The following is a 23,295-nucleotide window of genomic DNA, read 5'->3' on the forward strand; positions in this document are numbered from 1 at the left end:
AGGCGACCAGAACCCTTTTGTATCTGCAGGGACGGATCATAAAAACGTCGAAGTAACATGGAGCTGTGAGAAACCTTCAATTACCCGGCTGTAGTTTAGGGGTAGCCATTGTTTGGCAGCTGAAGAAGGTGCTGGGTTGATCCATTTGAGAACTGGTTAGTGATGGAGCCTGGAAACAGCAAAGCTTTCCTGAGCCTGGCGATGGATGGAGTTTTTGAAGCATTCATGGTAATGTTTGGATCGAGTCACAGATGCACAGCACAGAAACAGACCCTTCCAACCAGATATCCTAACCTAATCTACTTCCAGTTGCCAGCACTTGGCCTGTCTCCCTCTAAATCCTTCCTATTCATTTACATCTAGATGCCTTTTAAATGTTGTAATTGTACCAGTCTCCACCACTTCCTTTGGCAGCTCATTCCATACACGTACCACCCTCTGCGTGAAAAAGTTGCCCCTCTGGTCCCTTTGAAATGTTTCCCTTCTCACTCTAAACCTACGCCCTCTAATTCTGGACACCATCACCTTCAACTCCTTTCTTGTATTTATGTTAAGTTGCCCTAGTCCTCCTGCACCATGGGGCTACTCTCTCATTAGAGACAGAGGGATCACAGAATCCCTACAGTGCAGAAAGAGGCCATTCAGTCCATCAAGTCCATACTGACCCTTTTGAAGAGGATCCCACCTTCATCCTTGTAACCCAGGATTTGCCATTGGGCGGCACGGTGGCACAGTGGTTAGCACTGCTGCCTCACAGCACCAGAGACCCGGGTTCAATTCCCGACTCAGGCGCCTGACTGTGTGGAGTTTGCACATTCTCCCCGTGTCTGCGTGGGTTTCCTCCGGTGCTCTGGTTTCCTCCCACAGTCCAAAGATGTGCGGGTCAGGTGAATTGGCCATGCTAAATTGCCCGTAGTGTTAGGTAAGGGGTAAATGTAGGGGTATGGGTGGGTTGCGCTTCGGCGGGTCGGTGTGGACTTGTTGGGCCGAAGGGCCTGTTTCCACACTGTAAGTAATCTAATCTAAACCCACCTAGAACATATCCTTGGACACTATAGGCAATTTAACATGGCCGATCCTCCCTGATCTGCACACCTTTGGACTGTGGGAGGAAACCGGAGCACCCAGAGGAAACCCACACTGACTCGGGGAGAATGTGCAAACACCACAGAGACAATCGCCCGAGGGTAGAATCGATCCCGGGCCCCTGGCACAGTGGGCAGCGGTGGTGCCCTTTTGGTGGTAGTTTAATCTGAGGGTCACCATGCCTCAGGTGAGGATGGGGAGAGGTTAAGAAGGAGAGCACTTTACAGTAACCTCAGCCAGTGTGGGAAATGAACCTGTATCGCTCTGCTTCACGAACCAGCCATCCAGCCAACTGAGCTAACCAACCCACTTTGTGCTTCTATAGCTTCCCCTTAAAAGCATCTACACAGCCTCTCCCAGAGGGAGAGAGGTCCACAATGACCTCACACTCTGGGCCAAGAGATTGCTCATGAATTTTAAATGGATTCATAAGTGTCTCACGTTGAACTTCCAGTTGAAGGTTCATACTTTTAATTCTTTCATTACCTGACAGACGTGGTTTTCTATGTTCTGCCCCCTTCCTGTTTCTGCAGATGAAGACTGGTCCCTTTGCTGAACACTCTAACCAACTGTGGAACATCAGTGCGGTCCCAGCCTGGTCGAAGGTGAACCAGGGACTGATCCGGATGTATAAGGCAGAGGTGAGAGGAAAGTTTTCCTTATTCATTCACGGGCTGTGGGCATCCGTTTATTGCCCATTCCTAATCGCCCAGAGGGCAGTTGAGAGTCACCCACGTTGCTGTGGGTCTGGAGTCCTATGTAGGCCAGACCAGGTAATTCAGGCTGATTTTCCTTCCCTGGGGGCCTCATGAAACCAATGGGGTTTTCCTGACGAACAGCAGTTGGTTTCATGGTCATTGCTAAGCTCTTATTTCCAGATTATCATTGAATTCAAACTCAGGTCCCCAGAACATTCCCTGGGTCTCTGGATTAATAGTCTAACAATGAGTCCAACCATCAGACCATTGCCTACACCTGCCTCCCCCCTCCCCAATTCCTAACTTAGAGATGTCACCTCTCATCAGTCCCTTCAGGCACCCAGTTGGGTGAGGGCAGTGCCTGGTGTACGTTGAAAGCCATCTGGGTGTCATTGTGTGTTCAGTCCTTTAGGAGAGTCGGTCTGTGGAAGGGACTCTGAGTACTGGTCGTAGCAGATTTAGCTAATACTTGCCCTGGCTGTGTTAATGAGGGCACACTGATTACCTTTACTGCTTCCTCTGAGGCTTCTTGCTGCTTTTGGAAAGTGACTGGTTTATCAGTTACCGGTTTGGTATGTATAGCTAGGTTTTACTAGCATGTGACACCTTCCCCAGACTGTTTACCCACTGCACACAGTGTGTTTGCTCTCAGTGCCTAGAGAACTACACCCAGTGAAAGGCACTGCCTGCTCATGTAGAGACAGCTACAGATTTGGGGCTACAGCTGTCAGCCTGCCTCGGTGAGTGGCATTCTTGCCTCTCAAGTCAGAAATCTCTGGGTTCAAGCCCCGTTTCACACGCTAAGGGAACACGACACTGTCGGAGTGCTGTCTTTCTGATGAGATGGTAAATCAAGGCTCTGGCAACCACTTCATATCAACATTAGAGTAGGTGCAGTACGGTGTAGATGAATGTAAGGTTGTCCACTTTGGTAGTAAAACCAGGAGGGCAGCTTTTTATCTGAATGGTGATAGATTGGGAAAAGGGAGGTGTAATAAGAACCTCTCTCGCTCGAGTGCCTGCCCCCTCTCTCTCACTCATGCGTGCCCACGCTCTCTGTCTCCCGTTCGTGCTCTCTGTCTCTGTCTCTGTCTCTGTCTCTCTCTCTCGCTTGCTCTCATTCGCTCACGTGTTTGTGGGGGTCTAAGTGGGGGCGTGGGACTAAGTGGGGTTTGTGGTGATTGGTGCTGAAGTGGGGTTTCAGGGTGTTGCCCGTCTCTCTCTGCCCTATTGTGGCCGGGTGGGGGTGGGCTGGGGAACAGAGCAGGCTGCTGGGTGTGCGGGAGAAATGTTGGAGAGGCCAGTCCTGACCTTCCTTTCCAAACAGACTGTCTCTGTCTCTGTAAGATGTTGGCCCAGGAGGAAGTGTTGGAGACACAGTTGTGGGCAAGGCCTCCTTCCTGAAGCAGAATCCCTCCACCAGAGGAAGCTGAGCTGCAATGTATCTCCAGGCTAAATGCTGTACAAAAGGCAGCCTGTTGTGGAGGCAGGCAGTTGCCTGACAGGTCGGTGTGGTCTTTTCCTTATTGCGCTGTCGCATTCCCACTTTCTTCTGAAATGTCAGCCAAACTTAAAATTACTGGTTTCAAGGCAAGTTTGAGCCTTTCATCTGAGCAGCTTGTTTGCTTCATTTTATGAGGCTCTGAAATGGCTTTTGAAAAATTTTAAGTTGCATTGAATTTACAGTACAAACCAGGCCATTTGGCCCAACCATTCTGTGCTGGTTATTTGGCACCATATCTGCCTCCTCCCAGCTCTATGTCAACTTTATTCTGTCCATTTATTGCTTTCTCCCTCACGGGTTTGTCCAGATCGCCTTCAAATGTATCTGTAACATTCACCCTGACCACATCCTGAGGGAGCAAGTATAACATTCTCCCTACTCACGGAGGAAAGCGGTTTCTCTGGCACTCCTGCTTGCTTTTGTAAGGAATGCACCTTCTCTATGTTTACCCTGTTGAAACATTTCAGAAACATAACCGTCACCATCAGGGTCAGCCCCGCGGTATTAACCGTCACCATCAGGGTCAGCCCCGCGGTATTAACCGTCACCATCAGGGTCAGCCCCGCGGTATTAACCGTCACCATCAGGGTCAGTCTGTGGTATTAACCATCACCATCAGGGTCAGCCCCGCGGTATTATCCGTCACTATCAGGGTCAGCCCCGCGGTATTATCCGTCACCATCAGGGTCAGCCCCGCGGTATTAACCGTCACCATCAGGGTCAGCCCCGCGGTATTAACCATCACCATCAGGGTCAGCCCCGTGGTATTATCCATCACCATCAGGGTCAGCCCCGCGGTATTAACCATCACCATCAGGGTCAGCCCCGTGGTATTATCCATCACCATCAGGGTCAGCCCCGTGGTATTATCCATCACCATCAGGGTCAGCCCCGCGGTATTATCCATCACCATCAGGGTCAGCCCCGCGGTATTAACCATCACCATCAGGGTCAGCCTATGGCCACTTTTTGTTGCAAAATGATTTCCAAATTGTTCCTTCCAAGCCCATGACCACTCTCATCTAGAAGGACAAGGGTAGCAGATACATGGGAACACCTGTAGTTCCCCTCCTAGCCACTCGCCATCCTGACTTGGAAAATATCCCTGTTTCTTCACTGTTGCTGGGGGAAAATCTTGGAACTCTGTCCTTTCCAGTATCATTGTGGGTCCACTCTCAGCACAGTGCAGGAAGGCTAGCACCTCGGTAACGGGTGACCAGGGATGGGTAATAAATACTGGGCCCAGCCTGTGACACCTATCCCCCATGTGAATGCATCTTTTAAAAAAAACTCCACACAGCCATGTCCCAGGTCCAGCTGGGAGCTCCAGCACAGGGCAGCAAATTGCCTTTTGGCAGCCGGTTTCTGTCCTAATTGCAAGGTGTTATTTTTGTGGACAAGGTCAGAAATCACTCCCCAGGTTAGAGTCCGACAGGTTTCTTTGAAATCGCTGAGCGCTGCTCCTTCGCCAGGTGCTTGGTGAAGAGCTGGTTGAAAGGGCTTACAAAGGATTGGAGTTTGTGGTCTGTTGTTGCTGGAGTTCACGTTCGTCCCTCCTCCGTCCCCCCTCCCTCCTCTGTCCCTCCTCTGTCCCTCCTCGTTCCCCCCCCCGGCCCTCCCCCTCCTCCCCCCTCCTCCTCGGTCCCTCCTCCCCCCTCCTCCTCGGTCACTCGTCCCTCCCCCTCCTTTGTATCTTCCCCCCCGTGTCTCTTTTCTTCCCCCCTGTGTCTCTTTCCCCCCCCCCCCGTGTCTCTTTCCCCCCCCCGTGTCTCTTTCCCCCCCCCCGTGTCTCTTTCCCCCCCCCTCGTGTCTCTTTCCCCCCCCTCGTGTCTCTTTCCCCCCCCTCGTGTCTCTTTCCCCCCCCCCGTGTCTCTCTTTCCCCCCCCGTGTCTCTCTTTCCCCCCCCGTGTCTCTCTTTTCCCCCCCCCGTGTCTCTCTTCCCCCCACCGTGTCTCTCTTCCCCCCCCCCGTGTCTCTCTTCCCCCCCCCCGTGTCTCTCTTCCCCCCCCCCGTGTCTCTCTTCCCCCCCCCCGTGTCTCTCTTCCCCCCCCCCGTGTCTCTCTTCCCCCCCCCCGTGTCTCTCTTCCCCCCCCCGTGTCTCTCTTCCCCCCCCCCCCCCGTGTCTCTCTTCCCCCCCCCCCCCGTGTCTCTCTTCCCCCCCCCCCGTGTCTCTCTTTCCCCCCCCTCGTGTCTCTTTTCCCCCCCCTCGTGTGTCTTCCTCCCCCCTTCCCCCCCCCCCGTCCTCTCTTCTCCTGCCACCCCCCCCCCCCCCCCCCCCCCCCCCCCCCTCGCCCTCGTCAACCGTCTGCTGTGTTTCACCGTACACTGACCCATGGAGCCCAGTGCAGCTGGAACCATCCTGTCCCAGTGAACCTGAGCAGGACCCTTTCTGATGCGACTTTATGATTTCACTAAATGAGTTTGGGGGACAGGATCCTTCCGGAGAAAGTGAGGTCTGCAGATGTCTGGAGATCAGAGCTGAAAATGTGTTGCTGGAAAAGCGCAGCAGGCCATGCAGCATCCAAGGAGCAGGAGAATCAACGTTTCGGGCATAAGCCCTTACTTTGATGCTGCCTGACCTGCTGCGCTTTTCCAGCAACACATTTTCAGGACGGGATCTTTCCCCCTGGATGTGGGGGTTTCAGGGTCACCCCTGACTGACCTGCGCCATTTAATGACGCTGAGCAGAATGAAACCTGGACCATTTACCCACAGGATTCAGATTTTCATCCACATTCCATAGTCCTTCCATTCATAACGATGGGCTGTGGGTATTAGTGACAAAGCCATTGAGCCAGAGGGCAGTTCAGGGTCACTGACATCGCTCGAGTCTCCTATAGGCCAGTCCAGCTGAGGATGGCAGAGTCCTTTCCTAAAGGACATTAGCGTGTCACGGAGGGTGACCGTTTTACTATCACCATTGCTGAGAGTAGCTTTCAATTCCAGATCTTAGGAACTGAATTTCAATTCCACTGGTTCACACTTAAACCCGGGTCCCCAATGCATTAGTCTCCGTCTCTGGATTGCCTGAGGCATTACCACCCTGCTCCTGTCACCGCGCATCACATGGTATAGAGGGAGCTTTACTCTGCATCTAACCCTGTCCTGGGAGTATTTGATGGGGGGGGGAAGTGTAGAGGAAGCTTTACACTGTATCCAACCCTGTACTGGCCCTGTCCTGGGGAGTGTTTAATGGGACAGTTTAGAGGGAGTTTTACTCTGTATCTAACCCCATGCTGTCCCTGTCCTGGGAATGTTTGATGGGACAGTGTAAAGGGAGCTTTATTCTGTATCTACCCCTGTGCCCCATCAAACACTCCCAGAACAGTGTAGAGGGAGCATTATTTTCAGTTTAAAAGAGTGCTTTCCCTGTCCTTGGTACTGTCATTATGTTCATAATGTTGTAGAGTCATAGAGATCTACAGCATGGAAACAGACCCTTTGGTCCAACTTATCCATGCTGACCAGATATCCTAAATTAATCTAGTCCCATTTACCATTTGGCCCATATCTCTGTAAACCCTTCCTATTCATGACCCCATCCAGATGCCTTTTACATACTGTAATTGTACCAGCCTCAACCACTTCCTCTGGCAGCTCATTCCACGTGCAAAAAAAAGGTTTAAAAAGTCATTCCTTGGTTGAGAGTTTTGTTGGGAAGACTAGCATCTCATCCCCGTTCCCCTGTTTCCCCCCACACCCCATTCATTTTGAACCGGGGGCTTCCAGATGGTGCTGGCTAGCTGTCACTTCCACCCTGAACAGTGTGTTCAGCTACATCACGGTAAAAAAGGAGTCAACCACATCTCTGTGGCTCTGGACTCATGTGTAGGCCGGACTGGTTCAGGATGGCAGGTTTAAAGAGCATTAGTGAACCAGACCGCATTTTCTGATCATTATTTATTTTAGCTGTTTATTCAATAGAATTTAAATTTCCCAGCAGCTGTGGTGGGATTTGAACTTGTCCCTGAATCATCAGTACAAACGGCAGGATCGCTACTCCCAGGAACATAGCCACCATGACTCCTCAGCCCGAGTGAAAGGAACTACTGTGTTTTTTTTTTGAACGTAGCTTGTCCTTCCTGTTTCTTCGGATAGCTCTCTGTGCTTTCAGTTCTGAGTGGCATCACTTTCAAAGACTGCTTCATTGTTAGTCCCCTCCTAACTCTGTGTGTGTGTGTGTGTGTGTGTGTGTGTGCGCGCGCCCATACCCCAGTGAGAGTCTGTGTGTGTGTGTGTGTGTATATATTTGAGAGAGAGCCCGTACCCCAGCAAGAGTCAGTGTGTATGTGAGAGAGTGTGTGTGTGTGTGTTGGGGGTGGGGGGGGAGCTGAATTAGCCACTGACCTGCTGAAAGTTTCTGACAGATCTCTCACAACATTCCCATCATTCCAACTGTCTCCTTACCTTCCTGCCCTTATCCCCTCCAGTGACAGCACTGACCTCTCTGAAGTTTTTTTCTTGTGGAAAGAGTTAAGTTAAAGTGGTGCTTTGTCCCAGTGTTCTTGGCAGCTAGCAACTATTGAACTCTTTGTCAATGTGTCAGGGGGAGAGGGGAGGATTGGCATTTTCAAATCCCCTTTTTATCTTCTCTGGGCGTTCCAAAGCACTTTACCCCATGAAGCATTTTCTCAAATGTTGTCACTCAATATTTCTGATGATGAGTCACTGGTCTTGAAATGTGAACTCTGTTTTCTCCTCACAGATGCTGCCAGATCTGCTGAGGTTCTGCAGCAATTTCTGTTTTTGTAACACAGTGGAAGAGGGCAGGTAGAGACGTCAGGGTGTAGCACTGTGACATATTAGAAGAAATTAGCCTGGAGTGGGAGAGAGGAGGTGATAACAGCTTTAGCAGCCTTACATCTGCAGGCTGTGTACAGATCCAAATCCATGTGAGGCATATCTCTGGCTATTGAGGGAGGCAAGGGAGGAGATCTAATAGCTGAAAATGTGTTGCTGGAAAAGCGCAGCAGGTCAGGCAGCATCCAAGGAGCATGAGAATCGACGTTTCGGGCATGAGCCCTTCTTCAGGAAGAAGGGCTCATGCCTGAAACATTGATTCTCCTGCTCCTTGGATGCTGCCTGACCTGCTGCGCTTTTCCAGCAACACATTTTCAGCTCTGATCTCCAGCATCTGCAGACCTCACTTTCTCCGAGGAGATATAATACAATACAATTCAATACAGTACAGGAACAGGCTATTCGGCCCATCAAGCCTGCGCCGATTCTAATCCTTATTTCAACTTGCTACTTACTACCCATGTGTAGTTTCTGTTCGTAGTTCACCTCCCATTCATGCGTCTATCAAGATATCATAGATACGTTAGCAATGTTTAAGACTGCTTCCACCACCTCCACTGGCAGTACGTTCCTCTGTGTGAAATATTTTCCCTGTGCATCTCCCCTAAACCCTCCCCCCTCACCCTGAACCTGTACCCTCTTGTAGTCAACCTTTCCACGCTGGGAAAAAGCCTCTGACTATCCACCCTGTCTATGCCTCTTATACTTTTGTAGCTTTCTATCAGGTCGCCCCTCAGCCTCTGTCTTTCCAGAAAACAATCTGAATTTATCCAACCTGTTCTCATAGTTCAAACCCTCCGGACCAGGCAACATCCTGGTAAACCTTCTCTGCACCCTTCCCAAAGTATTGACATCCTTTGGGTAGTTTGGCAACCAGAAACGCACGCGCTGTTTCAAATGTGCGCGAACTAAAGTTTTATATGGCTGTACAGATGAGGGCCCTGGCAGAAATCTTCAAATCCTCTAACCAGAGGTAAGATACCATCTGGGAGGATTGCTAATATTGTCCCATCATTTAAAAACAAAGGGAGAAAGGCATAGACTGGAAATTATTAGTCATTATTATATGGAAAGATCATGTTTAATAAAGTTGAATTTTTTGAGGGGGTAACCAGGAGTGTTGATGAGGACAAGGTATTTGATGTGGTTTACATGGACTTTAACAAGGCTTTTGATCAGGTCCCTCACGGTGGGCTGGTCAAGTAAGAAGCCATGGGTTCTGAGGTAAAGTGACACATTGAATACCGACTTGGCTGAGAGGCAGGAGGTAGAGGGTGATGGTGGAGGGGTGTTTCTGTGACTGAAAGTGGGTTCCGCAGGCTCTGGTGCAGTTATGGTCTACATTAACGATTTGAAATTAATGTAGGGGTGCGTGATTGAGAAATTTGCAGCTGACAAAAATTGGATGATGGTACATAGTGAGGAGAATAGTTGAGCCTCAGGAGAATGTCAGCAGATTGAACATTTGCCACTGCTCTGTCACCTATCTCTTGAAACATGTGAGATAATACACTTAGTCTTAGAGTCCTACAGCACGGAGACAGGCCCTTCGGCCCAGACTGGTCCATGTTGACCACTCTAACCCCATTTCCCTGCACTTGGCCCATATCTTCTAACCCTTTCCTATCCATGTATTTGTCCAAATGCCTTTTAAATGTTGTTAATGTACCCACCTCAACCACTTCCGCTGGCAGCTCATTCCATATGCGTAACACCCTTTGTGTAAAAAAACGTTTCCCTTCAGGTTTCCTTCAATACTTTCCCCTCTAACCTTAAACTGATGCCCTCTAGTCTATGATTCCCCAACCCTGGGAAAAAAGACTGAGTGCATTCACCCTATCCATGCCTCTCATGATCATCTACACCTCTACAAGGTCCTACACTCTAAAGAAAAACTCCTAGCTTGTCCAACCTCTCCCAGTAACTCAAACGATTGAGTCCAGGCAACATTCTTGTAAATTTCTTCTGCAATCTTTCCAGTTTAATAATATCCTTCCTATAACAAGGTGACCAAAACTGAACACGCTACTCCAAGTGCGGCCTCACCAACATCCTGTACAACTGCACCGTAACTTCCCAACTTCTATATTCCATGCTGTAACTGATGAAGGCCAGTGTGCCAAAAATTTCCTTCACTGCCCTAGGTGAAGTTGAGGACTGCAGATGCTGGAGATTAGAGTCGAGAGTGTGGTGCTGGAAAAGCACAGCCAGTCAGGCAGCATCTGAGGAGTGGGAGAGTTGATGTTTTGGGCAAAAGCCCTTCATCAGGAATCCCTGCCCTGTGTACTGTGGCTCCACTGTCAGAGAACCGTGCACCTGAACTCCAAGGTCCCTCTGTTGCACTACACTCCTCAAGGCCCTGCCATTCACCATGAAACTCATACCATGATGTGACTTTCAAAAATGCAAGACCTCACACTTATCTATATTAAACTCCATTTGCCATTTCTCAGCCCACTTCCCCAGCTGATCAAGATCAAGAGGGAGGCACTTTTCCTGCTTTCCATGGTGTTCCTGGTTCACAAAGTGGAACTGCAGGCAGTATAGTTTGAGGCAGCAATGTTCATCCTGCTGCTTGGACCCACTCCCCAACAGCAGAGCGGAAAAATGTCTGGGTATAGTCTCTGAGGAGTGGGCGCAGTCACCCTGTCTGCTGTGCCTTAATGATTCCTTGTGTCACTTCAGGCCTGTCTGTGTGACTGTTTTCCTGCCGCTTAATGCAGTTGTTTCTGAAGCAAATATCTATCTCCTGTCTCAGGACCCCTTATAGCACAGTGGTAGTATCCTTACCACTGAGCCAGGAGGTCTGGGTTCATTTCCCACCTGCTCCAGAGGTGTGTAATAATATCTGTCTCCTGTCTTATTCATCTTCAATTGTCTTTATCAAATGGAAAAGACACACTTGTATTCTTCTAACACCTTTCACATCCTCCAGCTGTCCCAAACTGCCTGGCAGTTTGGTTCCTGTTGTAATTGTACCAGGCACAGCCATGATTGCAAACTGGAAGGTTGTAGGAACCTGGGGAGGAATAACATGTGGAAGGGAAGGGAAGATGAGCTGGAATCGAGATGGTCCATTCTCCCTTGACTTCCTCATGGCCTTTGAGGAGGGAAACCTGCCATCTTTACCTGGTCTGGCCCACGTGTGACTCCAGGCTCTCAGCTGCCCTCTGAAATGGCCCGGGCAGGATGCCCAAGACCTGGGGAGCAGGTGCAGAAGAGATGGCACCAGGGATGGATTCTACGAAGAAAAGCTGAGGACGTTACTCCAGGAACAAACGTCCAGTCTCGCCTACGTTGGGGAAACGAAGCGTTGACTGGGTGACCGCTTTGCAGAACACCTATCGTCTGTCTGTAAAAAGGACCCTGAGGTTCCAGTTACCTGCCACTTTAATACCTGTTCCCTGTCCAGCCTCTCTGTCTCAGGCTAGCTGCAATGCTCCAGTGAAGCTCAGCACAAGCTGGAAGACCAGTGCCTCATTGTCCACTTGCAGCCTTCTGTACTCAGTATCATTTTACAGCCTGGTACCCACCTCCCATGTCCTTACCCCAACCCCACGCACCCAGGCCTTGTCATCACACTGACTGCTACTGCAACCAACCCACTGTCAGCCATTGTGCCCATTAGAAACTATTATCTTCCCAGGCTGACACTTGCCCACTCATTTTATCTGCCCGACTGTTTTTCTGTTTCTCTGGGCTCTATCACAATCTATCGTTCACTCCTCTTCACACGCCCACCCCATCTGCTCTGAGGAAGGGTCACTGGACCCGAAACATTAACTCTGATTTCTCTCCACCGATGCTGCCAGACCTGCTGAGCTTTTCCAGCGATTTTTGTTTTTGTTTCCAGCATCTGCGGTTATAGTCATAGAGATGTACAGCATGGAAATAGACCCTTCGCTCCAACTTGTCCACACCGACCAGATATCCCAACCCAATCTAGTCCCATTTACCAGCACCCAGCCCATAGCCCTCCAAACCCTTCCCCCTCCAAACCCTTCCCCCTCCAAACCCTTCCCCCTCCAAACCCTTCCCCCTCCAAACCCTTCCCCCTCCAAACCCTTCCCCCTCCAAACCCTTCCCCCTCCAAACCCTTCCCCCTCCAAACCCTTCCCCCTCCAAACCCTTCCCCCTCCAAACCCTTCCCCCTCCAAACCCTTCCCCCTCCAAACCCTTCCCCCTCCAAACCCTTCCCCCTCCAAACCCTTCCCCCTCCAAACCCTTCCCCCTCCAAACCCTTCCCCCTCCAAACCCTTCCCCCTCCAAACCCTTCCCCCTCCAAACCCTTCCCCCTCCAAACCCTTCCCCCTCCAAACCCTTCCCCCTCCAAACCCTTCCCCCTCCAAACCCTTCCCCCTCCAAACCCTTCCTATTCATATACACATCCAAATGCCTCTTAAATGTTGCAATTGGACCAGCCTCCACCACTTCCTCTGGCAGCTCATTCCATACACGTACCTGTGTGAAAAAGGTTGCCCCTTAGGTCTCTTTTATATCTTTCCCCTCTCACCCTAAACCTATGCCCTCTAGTTCTGGATTCCCCCACCCCAGGCAAAAGACTTTGCCAATTTACCCTATCCATGCCCTTCATATAAGGTCGCCCCTCAGCCTCCAATGCTCCAGGGAAAACAGCCCCAGTCTGTTCAGCCTCTCCCTGTAGCTCAAATCCTCCAACCCTGGCAACATCCTTGTAAATCTTTTCTGAACCCTTTCAAGTTTCTCAACATCTTTCTGATAGGAAGGAGACCAGAATTGCACGCAATATTCCAACAGTCGCCTAACCAATGTCCTGGACAGCTGCAACATGACCTCCCAATTCCTGTACTCAATACTCTGACCAATAAAGGAAAGCATACCAAACGCTGCCTTCACTATCCTATATACCTGCGACTCCATTTTCAAGGAGCTATGAACCTGCACTCCAAGTTCTCTTTGTTCAGCTACACTCCCAAGGACCTTACCAATACGTATATAAGTCCTGCTGAGATTTGCTTTTCCAAAATGCAGCACCTCACATTTATCTGAATTAAACTCCATCTGCCACTTCTCAGCCCATTGGCCCATCTGGTCCAGATCCTGTTGTAATCCGAGGTAACCCTCTTCGCTGTCCACTACACCTCCAACTTTGGTGTCATCTGCAAACTTACTAACTGTATCTCTTATGCTCACATCCAAATCATTTATGTAAATGACAAAAAGTAGAGAGCCCAGCACCGATCCTTGTGGCACTCCACTGGTCACAGGCCTCCAGTCTGAAAAACAACCCACCACTGTCTTCTACCTTTTGAGCCAGTTCTGTATCCAACTGGCTAGTTCTCCCTGTATTCCATGAGATTTAACTTTGCTTCTTTGGTTTTTTTTTGTTAAGATAGTTCATGATTTTGAACCCTGCTCTGTGTCAATAGTGAATGAAGAGCAGCCATTGACAATGCTGGGACGGTCAGTGACTAGGAGACTCGGATTGAGGTGACTGACACTAAACCCAAACATAACTTGCTGACTTGTTTCCATGCAGCCATGTGATTTAATTTCAGAATGTGTTACCTGAAAAGGTGGCTGATACTGATACAAAACCAACTTCCCAAATTGGATTGGAAGGTGGGAAGCATTGCAGGGTTATGTGGGGAGGTGGAGGGAGCAGTGTAACAGTCATTGGATTAGTAATCCAGAGACTAATGTTCAGGGGATGTGGGTTCAAATTCTACCATGGCAGATGAAATCAATTAATAATTCTGGAATTTAGAAGTGACCTAACAGCAACCAGGGAATTTTTGTTAACTGTTTTGTAAACCCACCTGGTTAGCAAGAGTCCTCTGGTGAGGAAGTCTGTATCCTGACCTGCTCGAACTGCTGTATGTGAGAGCAGAGCCACAGCAATGTGGCTGCCTCTTTAACTCCCCTCTGAAATGACCAAGCAACCTGCTCAGCTTCAGGGCAGTTGGGGATGGACGATAAATGCAGGCCTTGTCAGCGACCGTCACACCCGGGAAAGTTGACATTTTTAAAAAGTTTTAAGATTCCTGGATTCTGAGGCATTGTGGAGGAAGCGTCTATTAGAGTAGTCAGGAGGAGACGCAACCTGTTAATTCCTCCGGGCTATCGTCGATGACTGAGAAATGAAGGCTGACTTGTGTGTTGATGTAGCACCTATTAACAAAGGGGCTCCAGACGAGCGATTATCGAACACCAGGCAATTGGGTTTGAGGAGTGTCTTAAAGGAGCAGAGGAGAAGTTTAATGGAGAGAATTCCAGAGGTCAGGAGCCAGATGACTGAAGGACTGGCTTCCAACGAAGGTGTGCAAGAATGGAGCAGGGCAGATCCCTGGGGAGTGATGGAGGGCTGGAGGAGGCAGGTTATGTTGCAGCCGAATAGGGTGCTGGCTGAGGCCACACCTGGAGTAGTGTGTACAGTTTTGGTCTCCTCACTTGAGAAAGGATGGACTGGCACTAGAGAGGGCACAGAGGAGATTCACCAGGTTGATTCTGGAGTTGACGGAGGGGGGGTTGGCTTGTAAGGGACTATACTCATTGGAATTTAGAAAAATGAGGGGGGGTGGTGTGTGATCTTTATAGAAAGATAAAATGATGAAGGGACTAGTTGAGAGAGAAGCAGGGAGGTTGTTCCCACTAGTGGGTGAAACTGGATCTAGAGGGCACAGCCTCAAAATAAGGGGGAGCAGATTTCGCACTTTGTTAGAGAGGAACGTCTTCACTCAAAGGGTTGTTAATCTGGAATTCCGTGCCCAGTGAAGTAGTTGAAACTCCTTCATTGAATGTTTTTAAGGCAAAGACAGAGTTTGGAACAATGAAGGAGCTCAGGGTTATGGTGGGAGGGCAGGTATGTGGAGCTGAGGCCATGACGAGATCTTACTGAATGACAGAGCAGGCTCGAGGGGCCAGATGGCCTACTCCTGCTCCTGGTTCTTATGTTTTTAATCCGTGCGGTTAATGCAGGAGAACTTGCCTCGATCCGTCTTCCCCTGGCCTAACATGTCTCTTTTTTTTTTCTTTGCAGTGCCTTGAAAAGTTCCCAGTCATCCAACACTTCAAATTTGGCAGCTTGCTCACCATCAACCCAGTGGGATCCTGAGCTGAACGATGCAGTGGGCCCCAGAAACGTGGGCACCCAGGAACCAACATCTCTTCACCCCCCTCACCCCATCCCCAACCACATCAGCTACAAACAAAGTTCCACCAAAAAAAAACCCATGACTACTTTATTTTTCCCGTTTAATAAGATTTATTTTCTCTCTCGGTTTTGTTTCAAGTTTGGACATGACTTATCTGTGGAGTGAAATGGCACGGAGTTGTAGTCGGGAGGGCGTGGCTTGCATTTCCTGGGTGCAGATGGGCATCGGGTGAATCAGCTGCTGGCTGCTAGGATTTCCGCTCTCCGCCCTCCGACACAGATCTGCCTCTCGGTCATGACGATAGAAGCCAACCTGATGCATGCTTTTCGATCCCAGGTATTGCCTGACCAGTGACCTGTAAGGGAGCTTCCTCTGTTGTTAGCTGTGAAGTTGTCACCATGCTTTTCTGCATCTTGTGGTCTGTCCCCTTTCGATTCAGCCGGAGCTCTCAACGCCCCCCCCCCCCTCCCCCGACTCCCTCAACTTGATTTAAAATTAGCTGCTTCTCCAAATCAATTCCCCCCCCCCCATCAAATTTACGTTTAGATTAAAACTAAAACAAAAAAATGATTAGAGTTTATGAGTCTGACTGACCATAAAACAATCTGAAAACAACTCCACCACTGGAATATCCCTTCAGCAGAGCTGAGTCAAAAATCCGAAAGAAACGTTTAACAAAATAGTATTAAAATATAGAGATTGTGTCTTCGATCCATTGTAAAAGAACTTGGGCAACTTAAATCCACCAGGTGGCATTTTAATTTTGAAGGAATCATTTTGGATGTTTGCCTAATGTAGATCGCTTCCAGGGTCAGAGGTTAATCTTGTTCTTTCCCCAGTGCTGCAGCCCTGACTCTCAGAGAATTGATGCTTTTAATAAAATAATTCACTGTATTAAAAGTAGAGGTTTCTTGTTAACACGACGTGGGGCAGTTCTTTGCAGCAAGAAGATATTTAGCCTCACCCACCCCTGCCCCCACCACCTATCCTCCACTGCGTACCCACTAGATCACTTCTGTGGATTTTAAGTGTTGGCTTTTAAATAAGGGAACCATTGCTCGGACTGACAATCTCTTGAATGCGTTGGGTTTATTCATAGTCTGCCATTCCTCCTTGAGCAGTAAATGGAAATCTTGGTGACAGAGTATTAGGCAATGCAGTATTTAAAGGATTTTGAGAATCTTGGCCCTTTACAGTGTGTTTGTGTGTGTCTCAACCCAGCAACATCCAGAGGGCTGTGTCTGGAATATTTATCAATGAACCCACTCCTGTGATGTTATAGCATCTAATTAAAGGAAAAGCATTAAAGGGACTGTGGTTTCTCCAAAAACAAACTGTTTGGGGAATATTTCTTTCTGCATGTCTCCGCCACATTGCCAATTTTGCGCTTGACAAATTGCTCAGCTGATTTCGGTTCAATCAGGCTCAAGCCTGGGGCAGAGTGTCAGTGAGGGTCAGTGCAGCTTCACTCTTCGGGCAGCGGATCTGGGCTAACATTGAGGTGAAGCCCATTATATTGTACAGTGTGGGTCGAATGGGTAGCTGGTCCATTTACTAAAGTTTCAAAGATGAGTCAAAGAACTGATTAGGGATAGTCAACATGGCTTTGTGCGTGGGAAATCATCTCTCACTAACTTGATTGAGTTTTTTGAAGAAGTAACAAAGGGATTGATGAGGGCAGAGTGGTAGATGTGATCTATATGAACTTCAGTAAGGCGTTCAACAAGGTTCCCCATGGGAGACTGATTAGCAAGGTTAGATCTCACGGAATACAGGGAGAACTAGCCATTTGGATACAGAACTGGCTCAAAGGTAGAAGACAGGGGGTGGTGGTGGAGGGTTGTTTTTCAGACTGGAGGCCTGTGACCAGTGGAGTGCCACAAGGATCGGTGCTGGGCCCTCTACTTTTTGTCATTTACATAAATGATTTGGATGTGAGCATAAGAGATACAGTTAGTAAGTTTGCAGATGATACCAAAATTGGAGGTGTAGTGGACAGTGAAGAGGATTACCTCAGATTACAACAGGATCTGGACCAGATGGACCAATGGCTGAGAAGTGGCAGATGGAGTTTAATTCAGATAAATGTGAGGTGCTGCATTTTGGGAACGCGAATCTTAGCAGGACTTATCCACTTAATGGTAAGGTCCTAGGGAGTGTTGCTGAACACGGAGACCTTGAAGTGCAGGTTCATAGCTCCTTGAAAGTTGAGTCGCAGGTAGATAGGATAGTGAGGAAGGCGTTTGGTATGCTTTCCTTTATTGGTCAGAGTATTGAGAATAGGAGTTGGGAGGTCATGTTGTGGCTGTCCAGGACATTAGTCAGAGTCGAAGAGTGTGGTGCTGGAAAAGCACAGCCGGTCAGGCAGCATCTGAGGAGCAGGAGAATCGACGTTTCAGCATAAGCCTTTCATCCTTTTTCCCAGGACAAAGGTGAGCCCACTTATGGAATACTGCATGCAATACTGATTTCCCTCCTATCGGAAAGACGTGGTGTAACGTCCTCCAGCTCCTACACCCCTCTCTATCTCTGTCTCCTCCTCCAGTCCCAAAACCCCTCCCTATCTCTGTGAGGGAGGGGGGAGGTGAAGGCCGGTGGAGGTGTGGGGGGGGAGGTTATACGGCTCTGTTACAGACTGGAGCTGCTGCTTGGCTTTACCTGCAGTAACTCTGCACGGGGCGTTACTGTATTACTGCAGTGTTGCTGTAACTCTGCACGGGACGTTCCTGTAACCCTGCAGTGTTGCTGTAACTCTGCACGGGACGTTCCTGTAACCCTGCAGTGTTGCTGTAACTCTGCACGGGGCGTTACTGTATCACTGCAGTGTTGCTGTAACTCTGCACGGGACGTTCCTGTAACCCTGCAGTGTTGCTGTAACTCTGCACGGAGCGTTACTGTAATCCTGCAGTGTTGCTGTAACTCTGCACGGGATGTTCCTGTAACCCTGCAGTGTTGCTGTAACTCTGCACGGGGTGTTACTGTAATCCTGCAGTGTTGCTGTAACTCTGCACGGGGCGTTGCTGTAACTCTGCATGGGGCGTTGCTGTAACTCTGCACGGAGCGTTACTGTAATCCTGCAGTGTTGCTGTAACGCTGCACGGGATGTTCCTGTAACGCTACAGTGTTGCTGTAACTCTGCACGGGGCGTTACTGTAATCCTGCAGTGTTGCTGTAACTCTGCACGGGGCGTTACTGTAACTCTGCAGTGTTGCTGTAACTCTGCACGGGGCGTTACTGTATTACTGCAGTGTTGCTGTAACTCTGCACGGGACGTTCCTGTAACCCTGCAGTGTTGCTGTAACTCTGCACGGAGCGTTACTGTAATCCTGCAGTGTTGCTGTAACTCTGCACGGGATGTTCCTGTAACCCTGCAGTGTTGCTGTAACTCTGCACGGGATGTTACTGTAATCCTGCAGTGTTGCTGTAACTCTGCACGGGGTGTTACTGTAATCCTGCAGTGTTGCTGTAACTCTGCACGGGGCGTTACTGTAACCCTGCAGTGTTGCTGTAACTCTGCACGGGGCGTTACTGTATTACTGCAGTGTTGCTGTAACTCTGCACGGGACGTTCCCGTAACCCTGCAGTGTTGCTGTAACTCTGCACGGGACGTTCCCGTAACCCTGCAGTGTTGCTGTAACTCTGCACGGGACGTTCCCGTAACCCTGCAGTGTTGCTGTAACTCTGCACGGGGCGTTTCTGTAACGCTGCAGTGTTGCTATAACTCTGCACGGGACGTTCCCGTAACCCTGCAGTGTTGCTGTAACTCTGCACGGGACGTTACTGTAATCCTGCAGTGTTGCTGTAACTCTGCACGGGACGTTTCTGTAACGTTACAGTGTTGCTGTAACTCTGCACGGGACGTTACTGTAATCCTGCAGTGTTGCTGTAACTCTGCACGGGACGTTTCTGTAACGTTACAGTGTTGCTGTAACTCTGCACGGGACGTTACTGTAATCCTGCAGTGTTGCTGTAACTCTGCACGGGACGTTCCTGTAACCCTGCAGTGTTGCCGTAACTCTGCACGGGGCGTTACTGTATTACTGCAGTGTTGCTGTAACTCTGCACGGTATGTTCCCGTAACCTGCAGTGTTGCTGTAACTCTGCACGGGACGTTCCCGTAACCCTGCAGTGTTGCTGTAACTCTGCACGGGGCGTTTCTGTAACGCTGCAGTGTTGCTGTAACTCTGCACGGGACGTTTCTGTAACGCTGCAGTGTTGCTGTAACTCTGCACGGGACGTTTCTGTAACGCTGCAGTGTTGCTGTAACTCTGCACGGTACGTTCCCGTAACCTGCAGTGTTGCTGTAACTCTGCACGGGGCGTTTCTGTAACCCTGCAGTGTTGCTGTAACTCTGCACGGGGCGTTTCTGTAACGCTGCAGTGTTGCTGTAACTCTGCACGGGACGTTTCTGTAACGCTGCAGTGTTGCTGTAACTCTGCACGGGACGTTTCTGTAACGCTGCAGTGTTGCTGTAACTCTGCACGGTACGTTCCCGTAACCTGCAGTGTTGCTGTAACTCTGCACGGGACGTTCCCGTAACCCTGCAGTGTTGCTGTAACTCTGCACGGGACGTTACTGTAATCCTGCAGTGTTGCTGTAACTCTGCACGGGACGTTTCTGTAACGTTACAGTGTTGCTGTAACTCTGCACGGGACGTTACTGTAATCCTGCAGTGTTGCTGTAACTCTGCACGGGACGTTTCTGTAACGTTACAGTGTTGCTGTAACTCTGCACGGGACGTTACTGTAATCCTGCAGTGTTGCTGTAACTCTGCACGGGACGTTCCTGTAACCCTGCAGTGTTGCCGTAACTCTGCACGGGGCGTTACTGTATTACTGCAGTGTTGCTGTAACTCTGCACGGTATGTTCCCGTAACCTGCAGTGTTGCTGTAACTCTGCACGGGACGTTCCCGTAACCCTGCAGTGTTGCTGTAACTCTGCACGGGGCGTTTCTGTAACGCTGCAGTGTTGCTGTAACTCTGCACGGGACGTTTCTGTAACGCTGCAGTGTTGCTGTAACTCTGCACGGGACGTTTCTGTAACGCTGCAGTGTTGCTGTAACTCTGCACGGTACGTTCCCGTAACCTGCAGTGTTGCTGTAACTCTGCACGGGACGTTCCCGTAACCCTGCAGTGTTGCTGTAACTCTGCACGGGGCGTTTCTGTAACGCTGCAGTGTTGCTGTAACTCTGCACGGGACGTTACTGTAATCCTGCAGTGTTGCTGTAACTCTGCACGGGACGTTCCTGTAACCCTGCAGTGTTGCTGTAACTCTGCACGGGGCGTTACTGTAACTCTGCAGTGTTGCTGTAACTCTGCACGGGCCGTTTCTGTAATGCTGCAGTGTTGCTGTAACTCTGCACGGTACGTTCCTGTAACCCTGCAGTATGGCTGTAACTCTGCACGGGACGTTCCCGTAACCCTGCAGTGTTGCTGTAACTCTGCACGGGGCGTTTCTGTAACGCTGCAGTGTTGCTATAACTCTGCACGGGACGTTCCCGTAACCCTGCAGTGTTGCTGTAACTCTGCACGGGACGTTACTGTAATCCTGCAGTGTTGCTGTAACTCTGCACGGGCCGTTTCTGTAATGCTGCAGTGTTGCTGTAACTCTGCACGGTACGTTCCTGTAACCCTGCAGTATTGCTGTAACTCTGCACGGGGTGTTACTGTAACACTGCAGTGTTGCTGTAACTCTGCATGGGACGTTCCTGTAACCCTGCAGTGTTGCTGTAACTCTGCACGGGCGTTACTGTAACCCTGCACTGTTGCTGTAACTCTGCACGGGGCGTTACTGTATTACTGCTGTGTTGCTGTAACTCTGCACGGTGAGTTTTTTTTGAAGAATTAACAAAGAAGATTGATGAGGGTAGAGCAGTAGATGTGATCTATATGGACTTAAGTAAGGCGTTCAACAAGGTTCCCCATGGGAGACTGGTTAACAAGGTTAGATGACATGGAATACAGGGAGAACTAGCCATTTGGATACAGAACTGGCTCAAAGGTAGGAGACAGAAGGTGGTGGTGGAGGGTTGTTTTTCAGACTGGCAGCCTGTGACCAGTGGAGTGCCACGAGGATCGGTGCTGGGCCCTCTACCTTTTTGTAATTTTATATAAATGATTTGGATGCGAGCATAAGAGATACAGTTAGTAAGTTTGCAGCTAACACCAAAATTGGAGGTGTAGTGGACAGCGAAGAGGGTCACCTCGGATTACAACAGGATCTTGACCAGATGGGCCGATGGGCTGAGAAGTGGCAGATGGAGTTTAATTCAGATAAATGCAAGATGCTGCATTTTGGGAAAGCAAATCTTAGCAGGACTTATCCACTTAATGGTAAGGTCCTAGGGAGTGTTGCTGAACAAAGAGACCTTGGAGTGCAGGTTCATAGCTCCTTGAAAGTGGAGTTGCAGGTAGATAAGATAGTGAAGGAGGCATTTGGTATGCTTTCCTTTATTGGTCAGAGTATGGAGTACAGAAGTTGGGAGGTCATGTTGTGGCTGTACAGGACATTAGATAGGCAACTTTTGGAATATTGTGTGCAATCCTGGTCTCCTTCCTATCGGAAAGATGTTGTGAAACTTGAAAGGGTTCAGAAAAGATTTACAAGGATGTTGCCAGGGTTGGAGAATCTGAGCTACAGGGAGAGGCTGAACAGGCTGGGGCTGTTTTCCCTGGAGCGTAGGAGGCTTAGGGTGACTTTTATAGTGGTTTATAAAATCATGAGGGGCATGGATAGGATAAATAGACAAAGTCTAGGGTTGGGGAATCCAAAACTAGAGGGCATAGGTTTATGGTGAGGGGGGAAAAGATAGAAGAGAGACTTGAGGGGCAACTTTTTCACACACAGGGTGGTGCGTATTTGGAATGAGCTGTCAGAGGAAGTGGTGGAGGCTAGTGCAATTGAAACATTTAAAAAGCATCTGGATGGGTATATGAATGGGAAGGGTTTGGAGGGATATGGGCTGGGTGCTGGCAGGTGGGACTAGATTGGGTTGGGATATCTGGTCAGCATGGACAGGTTGGACCGAAGGGTCTGTTTCCGTGCTGTACATCTCTATGATTATGCAGTAACTCACATGGAGTATTTCTGTAATGCTGCACATACCTTTTAAATGTTGTAATTGTACCAGCCTCCACCACTTCCTCTGGCAGCTCATTCCATACACGTACCACCCTCTGTGTGAAATGTTGCCCCTTTAAAACCCTTTAAAATCTTTTCCCCTCTCACCTTAAATCTATGCCCTCTAGTTCTGGACTCCCCCACCACAGGGAAAAGACCTTGTCTATTTACCCTTATACATTTCTGTCATGATTTTATAAACTTCTATAAGGTCATCCCTCAGCCTTCGACATTCCTGGGAAATTAGTTCGTGAAAACTAGCTGTAGAATGGATGGGTTTGTGTGTGTATATGTCCAGGTTTATAAAATCATGAGGGGCTTGGATAGGATAAATAGATACAGTCTCTTCCCTGGGATGGGGGAGTCCAGAACTAAAGGGCATAGATTTAGGGTGAGAGGGGAAAGATATAAAAGAGACCTAAGGGGCAACATTTTCACTCAGAGAGTGGTACGTGTATGGAATGAGCTGCCAGAGGAAGTGTTGGAGGCTGGTACAATTGCTGAAAATGTGTTGCTGGTTAAAGCACAGCAGGTTAGGCAGCATCCAAGGAATAGGCAACATTTAAAAGGCATCTGGATGGGTTTATGGATAGGAAGAGTTTAGAGGGATATGGATCAAGTGCTGGCAAATGGGACTAGTTTAATTTGGTATTTCTGGTTGGCATGGACGAGTTGGAGATAGGGTCAGTATAACTCTGAAAGTTAGGACTGTGTTCCTTTGAGAAAAACATAAAGGGAAACTTGACAGAAAATGTCAAAATCATAAGGGGTCTGGACAGAGTTGGTACAATGATCCTGTTCCTGCTCAGTAAAGGATCAAGAAGCAGGGGGCACGGATTTAAAGTAATTTGCAAAAAGACACAATTGCTAAGTGTGTGAGGCCTTTTTCACACACAGTGGTTCGGCTGTGAAATACATTGCCTGCAAATGTGAAGACAGGTTCAACTGAGGGAAA

General features: G+C 49.2%; 1 protein-coding gene across 3 annotated transcripts in view; it reads left to right on the top strand.

Annotated features, from left to right (window-relative positions):
- The window catches only part of ptpa (protein phosphatase 2 phosphatase activator), a 55,176-nt gene extending 38,627 nt beyond the window's left edge, over positions 1–16,549 (top strand). For 2 of the 3 annotated variants that reach the window (XM_060841155.1, XM_060841156.1), the window contains 2 exons: positions 1,620–1,727; positions 15,107–16,549. In XM_060841155.1, the coding sequence (XP_060697138.1) occupies positions 1,620–1,727; positions 15,107–15,181 (183 nt within the window). In that variant the 3' untranslated portion in view covers positions 15,182–16,549. The remainder of the gene's footprint in view (positions 1–1,619; positions 1,728–15,106) is intronic. The other variant, XM_060841157.1, reaches the window with a different exon arrangement.
- The last annotated feature ends 6,746 nt before the right edge of the window (positions 16,550–23,295 follow it).

Source organism: Hemiscyllium ocellatum, chromosome 21 (assembly GCF_020745735.1).
Source record: "Hemiscyllium ocellatum isolate sHemOce1 chromosome 21, sHemOce1.pat.X.cur, whole genome shotgun sequence".
Lineage (NCBI taxonomy): Eukaryota > Metazoa > Chordata > Chondrichthyes > Orectolobiformes > Hemiscylliidae > Hemiscyllium > Hemiscyllium ocellatum.